General features: G+C 42.0%; 1 protein-coding gene across 1 annotated transcript in view; it reads left to right on the top strand.

Annotated features, from left to right (window-relative positions):
• SPAG6 (sperm associated antigen 6) overlaps nt 1-13,292 on the top strand; it is an 83,814-nt gene that overhangs the window by 17,378 nt on the left and 53,144 nt on the right. Inside the window, exon 3 of the mRNA XM_062211367.1 lies at nt 8,807-8,973. Within this exon, the coding sequence (XP_062067351.1) occupies nt 8,807-8,973 (167 nt within the window). The remainder of the gene's footprint in view (nt 1-8,806; nt 8,974-13,292) is intronic.

The following is a 13,292-nucleotide window of genomic DNA, read 5'->3' on the forward strand; positions in this document are numbered from 1 at the left end:
TGCTGGTTCACTCCACAGATGGCTGCATCCGCCAGAGCTGTGCAGACCCAAAGCCAGGAGCCAGGAGCTTCTTCTGGGTCTCCCATGTGGGTGCAGGGGCCCAAAGACTTGGGCCATCTTCTACTGCTTTCTCAGGCCATAGCAGAGAGCTGGATCAGAAGTGGAGCAGCCAGGACTTGAACCAGTGCCCATATGGGATGCCGGCACTGCAGATGGCAGCTTTACCTGCTATGCCACAGTGCCAGCTTCTCTCCTTCTATTTTAAAGCAGGAATATATTATGTTCTCATTGGACACCAAACAGAATGCCTGAAGAGACACCAATGAATCCTTCACAGTGTAACTGGTTATGTAAAAATCACTTCTTCGAAAATGTGGATAACAGGAGTTTCATAGTTAATGGTCACCTACAATGAACTTTAAACAAAAAAAAGACATAAAGTTGGAATTCAAATTTTTAAAGTTTTATAAAATTAAAAGCAACAAATATCTAATGTATTTTATAGATTTATGTTAATTTACTTTAAATAGAATTGGAGGGAAAAAACAAGTGGCAGAAATCATTCTAAGTCCAAAAACAAAGAAGGACATCAAAGGACACTATCAAGAGAGTATAAAGACAGCCCACAGAGTGGGAGAAAATGTTTGCAAAGCACGGGTCTGCTATGAGATTAATATTCAGAATGTGAAAACAACTCCCATAACTCAGCAACAACAATGAAACAATCCAATTCAAAAAGAGCAAAGGACTTGAATATATTTGTCCATAGAAGATATACAAATGGCCAATAAGCACATGATAAGATGCTCAATATCACTACTCATTAAGGAAATGCAAGTAAAACCACAGTGAGACACCACTTAACACTCATTAGGGTGGCTCTCATGAAGAAATGAAACCAAATCAAAAATGAATGTTGGTGAGGATGTGGAGAAACTGGAACACATGTACTTTGCTGTTGGGACTGAAAAACAGCTTGACGGTTCCTGAAAAAGTTGAACATGGGGGCTGGTATTTGGCATGGCAGCTAAGATGCCCATTCAGATGCCCATGTCCCACATCAAGAGTACCTGGATTCTAGGGGGCTGGCGCCGTGGCTCACTTCGTTAATCCTCCACCTGTGGAGCCAGCATCCCATATGGGCGCTGGGTTCTAGTCCCGGTTGCTCCTCTTCCAGGCCAGCTCTCTGCTGTGGCCGGGAGGGCAGTGGAGGATGGCCCAAGTGCTTGGGTCCTGCACCTGCATGGGAGACGGGGAGGAAACACCTGGCTTCTGGCTTCAGATCGGCACAACACCGGCCGTAGCGGTCATTTGGGGGGTGAACCAACAGAAGGAAGACCTCTCTCTCTCTCTCTCTCACTGTCTCTGACAAATAAAATTTTAAAAAATTAAAAAAAAAAGAGTAGCTGGATTCTATACCTGACTCTGGCTCCGGATTCCAGCTTCCTGTTAAGGTGGATTCTGAAAGGCAGCAGTGACTGTCTCAAGTAACTGGGCTCCTGCCTGCCACGTGGAAGACCAGTACTGAGTTCCTAACTATCAGCTTTGGCTGGGCTAGGCCAGGCCTCTTTGGGCATTTAGGGAGTGAACCAGCAGATGGGAGTTCTAGGGCTCTTTCTCTTTCTCTCTGCTTCTCAATATTTTTTAAAAAGCTAAACGTATAATTACCATTTGATCTAGCAGTTCCACTCCCTAGGCATATACTCCAATGAACTGAAAGTTAGGGACTCAAATGGGGACATGTGCACCTGTGTTCATAGTATTATTCATACTAGCCTAATTGCAGGAAAAAAGCCACTTATGTCCATAAGCAGATGAATAAACAAAACACAATACATACAAATAATGGAGTATTATTCAGATTTGGGTACATGCCAGAACCTGGATGAGCCCTGGAAGCGTGCGCATGAAATCACCCAGGCAGGAGACGACAAACATCACATGACTCCACTTAAATGTGGTACTTAGAACAGGCAAGAACACATTGACATAAAACAGAACACAAGTGACTGGGGACTGAGAGTAGGGAGATGGGGAATCATTGTTTCATTTAATGATGGTATACAGTTTCTGTCAGGCATGCTGAGAAAGTTCTGGAAATAATGGTGGTGATGGTTACCTCACATTCTACATGCACTTAATGCTCCTGAATTATACATTTACAAATAGTAACAATGATAAGCATTATATATATATGTATATATTTACCACAATAAAAAAATAAAAATTTAAAAACACAACAGGGGGGCCAGTGTTGTAGCATAACAGGTTGAGCTGCCATTTATGATGCCAGCATCCCATATCAGAGCACTGGTTCAAGTCCTGGCTGTTCCACTTCCAATCCAGCTCCCTGCAGATGTGCCTGGGAAAGCAATGGAAGATGGCCTAAGTGCTTGGGGCCTGCCCCCCATGTGAGAGACCTGGGTGGAGTTCCTGGCTCAGCCCTGGCTGCTGCAGCCACATGGGGAGTGAATCAGTGGATGGAAGATCTCTCACTCTCTGTCTCTTCCTCTCTCTGTCGCTTTGCCTTTCAGATCAAAAAAAGCAGGTGAGAGGGTGATTAGGGCAATAAGATTAAATAGATTAAAGGTCCAGTTTGCCCTCATTTTTAATTTATATATTAAATTCTACTTAATTTTATTTATCTGAAAGGGAGAGAGAGAGAGAAAGCAAGGATATCTTCCATCCACTGGTTCACTCCTCAAATGCCCTACAAGCTGAAGCCAGGAGCCAGGAACCCCATCAGGGTCTCCCACGTGGGTGGCCGGGGTGGCAGAGTTCCAAGCACTTGAGTCGTCATCCACTGCCTTCCAGGATGCCTATCAGCAGGAAGCTGGATGGGAAGCAAAGGTGGGACTCGATCCCAGGCACTATGATACAAGCTGTGGGTGTCCCAAGCAGCAGCTCAACCTGCTATGCAGCAGCGCCTGCTCCAGATATTTGTTTTCAAATATACAAAGCTGAGATTTGTAAATATCTTTGTAAAAAAACAACAGATTGTGGTAATATGTATAATATGACTGTAATATGAGAATGAATGGACTTTTTTGTCATGGGAAATGTTTGACGATTTCTATATGCCATTGGCAAGAAAATTAAAGTGATTTGGCCTACATTGTATTACAAGGAATTAAGTGAAAGAGTTGTAATTATTTAAAGGTTATAACATAATCTTTTCTTCCAGATTGTTAGTTCTTAACAGTAGGTACTGCCTTAACTCATATGTATTCTGTTTCTTGCTACTTGCTTAGCCTATTTTTTTTTTAAAGATTTATTTATTTGAAAGTCAGAGTTACACAGAGAGAGAGAAGGAGAGGCAGAGAGGGGGAGAGAGAGAGAGAGAGAGAGAGAGAGGTGTTTTCCATCTGCTGGTTCACTCCCCAGTTGGCCGCAATGGCTGGAGCTGCACCGATCTGAAGCCAGGAGCTTCTTCCGGGTCTCCCACGTGGGTGCAGGGGCTCAAGGACGTGGGCCATCTTCTACTGCTTTCCTAGGCCATAGCAGAGAGCTGGATCAGAAGTGGAGCAGCTGGGATATGAACCGGTGCTCATATGGGATACCGGCACTGCAGGCAGCGGCTTTACCCGCTATGCTACAGCGCTGGCCCCAGCCTATTTTTTTAAAAAGATTTATTTTATTTGTTTGAAAGGCAAGAGTTACAGAGAGAGAGGGAGAGACAGAGAAAGAGAGATCTTCTATCTGCTGGTTCACTCCCCAAATGGCTGCAATGGCCAGAGCTGGGCCAATCCAAAGCCAGGAGCCAAGAGCCTCTTCCGGGTCTCCCACATGGTTGGCAGGGCCCCAAGCACTTGGGCCATCCTCCTATCCTTCCCAGGTGCACTAGCAGGGAGCTGGATTGGAAGTGGAGCATCCAGGACTTGAACCAGAGACCACTGGGAAGCTGGCGTTGTAGCTGGTGGCTTAACTCATTACGCCACAATGCCGGCTCCAACCCTAATCTATTTTTTGAATGAATGTGAACAGGATCAGTGAGATGACTTGTTTTTGTTTTTGTTTTTGTTTTTGCATAAGTGTACTACAATGCAATGATTAGAAGTGGCGTTTCCGATATGGCACTAGAACAAGAAAAGTTGAAAAGCTATAATCTGTTGGCATGTGTTGGGGGGGTTGGGCATTGTAAAGATGTATCCTTAAGACAAATTTCAGAAATATTTCACATAATCTCATGGGTTTTTATAAAATGGGATCATCTTCTAGATATTAGAGTACAAATATATGAATGATTATTTTTAATATTGGATGGAATGTTAGGCGGTGCATTATGAGTACCCAATAATAGCAGTAGCTCCTCACTGGAGGTCTTGTTTATCAGATGCTGTAGCCACATTCAGACTTGTAATTTACTCACTGAAATTTACTCACCCAAGATCTCTGGATTCCTAATGGACAGGCAGATAAGCGAAACATGTTGCCTTATTTTCTCTCCTTCCCTCCCTCCCACCTTTCCTTCCTTCCTTACTTCCTTCTTCTCCCTGCCTTTCATACTGCCTTCTGTCCGTCATCATTTTTATGCTGCTCCTCTTGCATCTTTAGCTGTATTTTTAAGACAAACCTGAAATTAGAATAATAGTCACTGTGCCTGCTCCGTGTAAGTGCTAAAAACAAGTCCTTTTAGAAAAAGAGAAGCACCTATGTACTGATGGGTGTGAGGCACTCAAAGGCAATTCAAGAACTACAAATCTGAGGCAGTATTTTTGGGAGTTTATTTTCTTCTCCAATAAAAATGAACATATTCAGGGTCATTTATTGAATAAGGTTATTCAAAGCTGACAGTAGCTTTTATTTTTACAAGTTTGCAAATTTTTTCATTTTTCAAAAAATTGTAACATTGTCTGAACTAATGAATGTGGGGAAACTGTGATAGGGCAGAAGCATTAACATAGAAGCCTGACTGATGTTGGATATGTGAAGAGAAGAAAAGGAATTGAGTCGTTTTATTGGCCTTATAGTTCATGAACCGGATGCAGTGGAAAAATGGAGAAATCATATAAAGAAGTATAAAATGAAGAAAATATATGAAGAATAAAATATTTAAGGAAGAATTTACATTATATTTACATATAATATCAAGAAAAGATAAAATGGAGAAAAGACATAAATATGTAACAATGAGTATATGAACTAGTAAAACATGTTTTTAAGGTGTAAAATATTTTACTTCTAAACTGTAAACTGAGATTCCCCAAATTGGGAGACTTGTGATAGGTTGGCTAAATACTATAATGATAGTTAAATACCATAACCCCAGATAAATCAACTCACTTTAAAAATCCTTAAACATACATGCTCAAAGACTATGGATTTACTTTAAAAATAATCCAATATGAATAACCTGGTATGGATTGATTTCTCAGTTATATTTAAAAAGACAATAAAATACTACCTTCACATAAGTGCATTAAGTAGGCAAAGAAAAGAAAATACCAGAAAAATCTGGAAAAAATTACATGAAATACATGTGATTCTTTGAAAACTATTTTAAGCATACTTTATATTTTTTGCCTCATGAGTGAATTTATAATGAAAAATTATATATATTGACACATTTATTTTTTCTTTTTTGAGTACTGACTCCTTTTAGTTAAAATGATGCATACTTATAATAAAATGTCAAATAATACTCACCAACAGGGATGACAAAACACCTCAATTCCCAAGTGGGTAGAGGGCTTGAATAGGCATTTCTCCAAAGAAGATGCACAAATGGCCAATAAGCACATGAAAAAATGGTCAACATCTTAGCACTAGGGAAATGCAATCAAAATCACATGAGATACCACTTTATACTCCTTCAGATGGCTGTGACCTAAAAAACTGTGGAAAATAACAAATGCTGGTGAGCATGTGAAAAAATTAAAATCCTTATACTTTGCTGGTCGGAACAAAAAATGATGCAGCCGTTCTAAGTGGTTCTTAGATGGTAGTGGTTATACAACATTGTGAATGCACTTAATACCACAGCAATGGACACTTCAAATTGGTTAAATGGAAATTTTTATTGTTTATATTTACCATTTAAATTTTTATATTTATATTTACTTATATGAAAGGTAGAGTCACAGAGAGGCAGAGGCAGAGAGAGAGAGGGAGGTCTTCCATCTGCTGGACCACTCCGTAGATGGCCATAACGTCTGGAGCCACACCGATCCAAAACCAGGAGCCCAGAGCTTCTTCCAGGTCTCCCACATGGGTGCAGGGGCCCAAGGATGTGGGCCATCCTCCACCGCTTTCCCAGGCCATAGCAGAGAGCTGGATCAGAACTGAAGCAGCTGGGACTCTATCCAATGCCCATATGGGATGCAGACACTGCAGGCAGCGGCTTTACCCACTACACCACAGCACTGGCCCCCACATATTATTTATTGTTTACATTTTGCCACATAAAAACAACATAAAATAACAAAGCAGACTACAAAGAGATCAACAAACTGTCTTAAATTGAATCTTCTAGAAATAATGTGTTAACAGTAGTCTTTCTAATACCTTATTCTGTGTTGTGAGATATTTCAGAAGTTATCCTCTTAAAAAAATATAGATAACAGGTGCCAGCGCCTGTAGTGCCAGCATCCCATATGGACACTGGTTCGAGTCCCAGCTGCTCCACTTTCAATACAGCTCTCTGCTGTGGCCTAGGAAAGCAGTAGAAGATGACCCAAGTCCTTGGGGCCCTGCACCCACATAGGGGACCAGGAGGAGACTCCTGGCTCCTGGCTTCGGGTCGGCACAGCTCCGGCTGTTGCGGCCAATTGGGGAGTGAACCAGTGGGTGGAGGACCTCTCTTTGTCTCTGCCTCTCCTTTTCTGTGTAACTCTTTCAAATAAATAAATCTCTAAAAAAAAAGTATAGATAATAATAAAAGCAACACCGATGAACATAGGGATTATGTGACATGAACTATGACCCAAGAGTGAGCAGGAGACCCATGTGCCTGTCGAGCTAAGCAGCCTGCGTGGGAGCCACACTTGGAACAAGATGACCGCATCCAGCCAACCTGCACAAAAAGTGATGACCAAATGAAGCTGGAACCGAGGGAAAGCCACTGGGCACATCATTAAATGTGTCTGTGAGAAGCATCATTGTCCTCTGCTTATGTTTTCTGGTAGAACTATTTCTCTTATGTTGGCCTACTCCCAAGTGGTGTTGTTTTCTTCTGTTGTATTTCAAATATGTCTGGTTATTACATTATAGAGCAATATTGCCATCATTTGCTGTTATGTCTCACTCAGATACGTTTTTTTCAAGAAGAGACTTCGTCCCCACATCATGCTGAATGGCCTTGTATAACCAATGAAGTCTGGAAAATCAGGGGGTGCTTGCTGCGGTTTGAGTCGTTACTGCCTTCCCTGTGACCTCAGGCTAGGACAGCACCACGAAGCAGAAGTAGCAGCGGACAGTTTTTCAGGAAGGCAAAGTGAATACAAAGAGAGGGACTATCCCCTAATGTGGCCAAAATGCACTCTTACCATTGGTTTCCTGTTCCCTATCCTCTCAATTTTCAATACACACATTATTTAACAATTATCAAACGTTGGGATTCTAACCTGGCTCCCCCATTTCCCAGTTGTGGGACCATTTAACCTTTCTCAGCCTCAATTTCCTTATCTGTAAAACAGACCTACTAGCTGGGCCTGCTTTATAGGTTTGTTATGAGAGTTTATGGAAAAAAATGTCTTGGAACAATGCTTGCATATTGTTAAATGCTGAATAATTAAAATTTATTTAAATAAAAGTAATGTTTAAAATTATTTAAAATGATTTTATCATTGTTGTGTATTTGGTCTTAGGATGGATATTATGGGAGCTGGTAACATATTTTTCTTCCCTATCTTAAAGAATTTATTTGGAGGCCGGCGCCGTGGCTTAACAGGCTAATCCTCCGCCTTGCAGCGCCGGCACACCAGGTTCTAGTCCCAGTTGGGGCACCGATCCTGTCCCGGTTGCCCCTCTTCCAGGCCAGCTCTCTGCTGTGGCCAGGGAGTGCAGTGGAGGATGGCCCAAGCCATTGGGCCCTGCACCCCATGGGAGACCGGGAGAAGCACCTGGCTCCTGCCATCGGATCAGCGCGGTGTGCCGGCCGCAGCACGCCAGCCGCGGCGGCCATTGGAGGGTGAACCAATGGCAAAAGGAAGACCTTTCTCTCTGTCTCTCTCTCTCTCACTGTCCACTCTGCCTGTCAAAAAAAAAAAAAAATTTATTTGGTAATAATACTGATGCAGTTTTCCATGCATGTGAGGTCTTAGCCAAACGGCCCTCCTCACTCCCTCACTCTGAGAGATAAATCCTGATAAAATTTTTGTAATAAACTGTAAATTCCACTGGAATAAGAAGACATACCAAATGGAAGACTTCAATGAGAAGAGAGGACCTGACCTGAGCCTTGGGAGATACGATCAGCAAAGGCTGGGGAACGAAACCCTTCCTGCTCACCATGCACCAGGCACTGGACCGTATCCTCCACGACCTCTCTGTGCGTCCCTTGGGACAGCCCTGTCGGGGTCACAAAGCTAGTACTTGCTGAATCAGGGATCTGATTCTCTTCCCTAACTCCAAGGCCTTTGTTATTTCTGTGCTGTGTAGGGCATTTCATAATTCTATGTCTTGGCTAGTTGGATGCTTCAAAATATCCCATTAGTTTTTAATGGATTGTATGTGTGTATGTGTGTATGTGTGTGTGTGTGTGTGTGATTTTTTTACCCTTAATTTTCTTATCTGTGTATATGCCGAGTTGCATGTTTGCTTTTTAATTTAGATTTTGCTAATTTCTGCTTTTCATAATTCAACTCAGGTGTCATATCTTTACTGCGGCCCCTTCTTCTGGATGTAGTCCCTTCAGTCCAACAGACCGCGGCGCTGGCTCTTGGGAGACTGGCCAATTACAATGAAGACCTAGCAGAAGCCGTTGTGAAGGACAACATCCTTCCACAGCTTGTTTATTCGATGACGGAGCAGAATGTAAGAATTTTGGTTTCTTTTTGTTTTGTTTTGTTTTTTTCAGAGGCAAAGGCAGAGAGAGCTCTCCTCTGCTGGTTTGTGCCCTAAATAGCTACAAGCGTCAGAGTTGAGCCAGGCCAAAGCCAGGAAATGGGAACTTAATCCAGATCTCTCCCATGGGTGTCAGGAACCCAATTACCTGAGCAGTCAGCACTGCCTCCCAGAGTATGCATTAACAGGAAGCTGAGTTAGGAGCTGAAGCTGGTAGTTGAACGTAGGCACTCTGATATGGGACGAAGGTGATTCAGTTAGTGTGTTAACTTCTAGGCCAAATGCCTGTCCCAGAATGTAACAATTTTTAAAATGTATGTTTTCTATTTTTGATTTTTTAAAAAATTCAGTAGTGTAGGCACAGCAGCAAGCTTGTAGGTGTTAGAATTATTAGGACGTTAATGCAACCTTCAATTGCATGATATCTTGGTGGTATTTTGCTTTTGGGCTGACGTGTAGCTTTATCTCCATTGTTGTTCACATAAGAAGAAAGCAGATTTAAAACTTTTTAGGAGGTTATACAGGACGTGGTATTTCTGTATGTGAGAGTTTTAGACAGAGCTGTAGGGTCTGTCTTAGGGAGGCATGTTGGGCCCTACACAAAGAAATGGTCGCTTTCAGGACTCCTTGCGTGCAGGTGAAATCTGGTTAGGGGCAACAACAAAAGAGGCTTTGGAGCAGGGAGCAGAGAAGCAACCTAAAGGAGAGAGAGAATGTGATAATGGAAGGCGTGATGAAGCATTTTTTACCAAGTATACAAGCACGCCCGCTCTTATAAGCACTGCCTAAAGGTGCCCAGATTTTTCCCCCGACTCTCTGGCACGGCTCTGTATTTCTGTACAGTGCTGCCTCCTTGGTTTCCATGATCATTAAGGACCTCCTGTAAGGCAGGTCATGGCTTGTACATTCTATTCTGCTAGTTTATCATAACCTAGAACTATATCTTTCTTGACATAGCTTTGAGATTAAATCCCTGTTTGGGTAGTAAAAAGACAGCTTAACTGAAAAACTTAGGAAGGATTTGAACATGCATTTATTTCTGCAAAAGAATATATACAAAAGACCGATAAGCATATGAAAGATACTCAACAGCATCATTCATTAGGAAATGCACATCAAAAGGTAGTGAGATATCATTTCTTCACACTTACCAGGGTGACTATAATTAAAAACAAAACAAAACACAGGCCAGCGTCACGGCTCACTTGGCTAATCCTCCGCCTGCGGCGCCCGGTCGAGGCGCCGGGTTCTGTCCCGGTTGCTCCTCTTCCAGTCCAGCTCTCTGCTGTGGCCCGGGGAAGGCAGTGGAGGATGGCCCAAGTGCTTGGACCCTGCACCTGCATGGGAGACCAGGAGGAAGCGCCTGGCTCCTGGCTTTGGATCGGCGCAGCTCCGGCTGTTGCGGCCAATTGGGGAGTGAACCAACGGAAGGATGACCTTTCTCTCTGTCTCTCTCTCTCACTGTCCACTCTGCCTGTCAAAAAAAAAGAAAAAGAAAAAGAAAAAGAAAGAAAGAAAAAAATAACAAACAAGTGTTGGTGAGGATGTGGGGAAACCAGAACCCTCATCCACTGCTGGTAGGAATGTGGAATGGGATAGGTTCTCTAAGAAGCAGCTGGGCAGGTCCACAGCCCCTAAACGTTGTTATCAGACTCAGCAGTTCCTCTCCTAATTATGTGTCCAAAAGAATTAAACATAGGTGCTCAAATAAAATGTGTAGACGTTCATAGCCACGTTTTTCACAATAACCCAAAGGCGGAAGCAACCCAAGCCCAACAGGTGAATGGGTGAGTGAAATGTTTTTCCAGAAACCAAACGGAATAAAGTGCTATTAAATACTACACAGATGAGCCCTAAAAATGCTGTGCCAAATGAGAGAGGCCGGACCCACAGGGCCATAGACTGAAAGACTCCATTTGTGTGAAATATCCAGAGTATGCAAATCCACAGAGACAGAAGCAGACTAATGCTTGCCTGGGGCCAGGCAGGAAGGGAAAGGGGAGTGAGGACTCACCAGGGGTAGCTGGTTGGAGCAGTGGCAACTACAATGTGGTGAACGTACCACGTTTCGTGGAATTTAAAATTGTTAGAAGGATAATTAGGGTTATGTGTATTTTACCAGAATAAAAAAAAGATACACATAAACATAAAATAAACATAAAAATAAATCCTAATTGTTTGGAAATTTGCCTTGGTTTTGTGGATTGGAGGATCATTTGCTAATGCTTGTTATGGCTCTACAAGGAGTCACAGAAATTTTATTTTTCTTGTGGATACTCCATCTGTTGTTGGATTTTGTTCCTCCTAGCTCTGCGCTGTTGCCTTTCAGAGCAGGATCTGTGTTTTGGTATCCCTTGTAGAAGGGTCTTAGAAGTTTTCTAAGTGGGAATGTATGTCCACAAGTTGTAAAGGGACCAAAACAAAGTGACTGAGGGCAGAAAGGTGAAGTGGCAGTGAGAACATAAACATTATTTACATCCACCCATTAGCCTTAAATCATTTCTCCTAGGGTACTCACTCAATCTCTTTACTCCGTACTAAGTCCTGTGGTTTTGCTTTTTTTTTTTTTTTTTTTAAAGGCGATTATTTCTGTGAGAAGTAGGAGAGAAGAGTGTTAGGGTTTTGGGGAAAGTGACATGGAGGATGAGAGAAAATGAGATAAGCAAGTGTGAATTAAAGGTGCTAAAGCTAGGAGTGACTACTGATATCCATAACTGGTTGTCTCTCGGTTTGACGATTCTGCAATATGAAAAGTAGCATGAGCTTAAGGTAATGACAAGAAATGTGGCCCCATGACTTTTCCATCTATGGAAAGCTACTTGGAAACTCTACTTGGATTTTTATGGTAAGTTAGTGGAAATTTGGTTATTGACATAATTTAAGAAACAAAAATATAGGAATACTAATAGAATGTTTCCTATGTTATCAACATACATTAAATTGTTGGAGGTGTTAAGGTATACTTGATGAATTTTTTCTCTCCTGTAACTTTTATGTATCAATATTTTGACCTAAGCAAGTAAAATGCTCTCAGAATAGGTATTATAATAGTTCCTTAGTCATTTTCAAGTAATTAGTGTAAAGAGATAAAAACTCAGAATGTAAAATGGGGAATTCACTGGGTGTTAGTGTTAAAAGGAAATGTTAGGAGGACATCACTAACCAATAAGACAAGTGAATGTTGTAGCCAAATAATTCCTATGCATTTAATTTTTTAGCATGTTTCAGTTTCATTTTCTCCTTCCTTAATTAGAAAAAATTTACATATAGAAAATTATTATAAATATGAAGACATATTTAAAATACACACAATAATAAGCAATTTACTTTTACCTTTTTATTTTTTAAAAAGATTTATTTATTTTATTTGAAAGGCAGAGTTACAGAGAGGCAGAGGCAGAGAGGGAGAAAGAGGTCTTCCATCCACTGGTTCACTCCCCAGATGGCTGCTACAGCCAGAGCTACACCGATCTGAAGCCAGGAGCCAGGAACCAGGAGCTTCTTCCAGATCTCCCACATGGGTGCAGGGGGTCAAGGACTTGGGCCATTTTCTACTGCTTTCCCAGGCCATAGCAGAGAGCTGGTTCAGAAGAGGAGCAGCTGGGACTTGAACCGGCGGCCATATGGGATGCTGGCACTACAGGCGGCGGCTTTAACCATCATGCCACAGCGCCAACCTCTGCTTTTACCTTTTTATAAAAAAAGTATTTGTAGAGGGGATTAAATAACTTACATCCCTCTGTTTGAGTAGTTTATTTGCCAGGAAAAGTTTTAAAATGTATCAGGAATGCTTTGACTGTATGTTCATTTGATAATTGGCAGGTGCATTTCAGAACATGGTTGTTACTTGAGGATAATTTGGGACACCAGAAAGATTAGTTGAGGTCACGAGAGGCCTGCGGTGCTCAGAAGCTGAGGGCTGGTTGGCCCTGAGGTCAGCTGCACATGTGCACCAGCTCCCAGGGGTCCCACGATACCTTTCAGTGCAATGCAGATATGCACACTCTTCATTATTTTATTATGGATTTGTGAAAAAGTATTAGTATTTTATCTTATACACTCTTCAAATACATACTTCCCAATAAAACATTGAAACATGATCTAAAACTTCCCTGGTTTTGAGTTTAGCTACTGAACGAAAGCAGTGGGGGCCATCAAACGGTCGAAATGACTGCAGAGCATGTTTTAGGATGCTTTCCGTCTTCGTCTTCTGTATCCAAAAGCCCCCGAGCCTTATGTGTGTTGATGTCCTTGAGTTTGGTCTCTGGGATCTGGGTTACGGAAGTGTG

Source organism: Lepus europaeus, chromosome 14, assembly GCF_033115175.1.
Source record: "Lepus europaeus isolate LE1 chromosome 14, mLepTim1.pri, whole genome shotgun sequence".
Classification (NCBI taxonomy): Eukaryota; Metazoa; Chordata; class Mammalia; order Lagomorpha; family Leporidae; genus Lepus; species Lepus europaeus.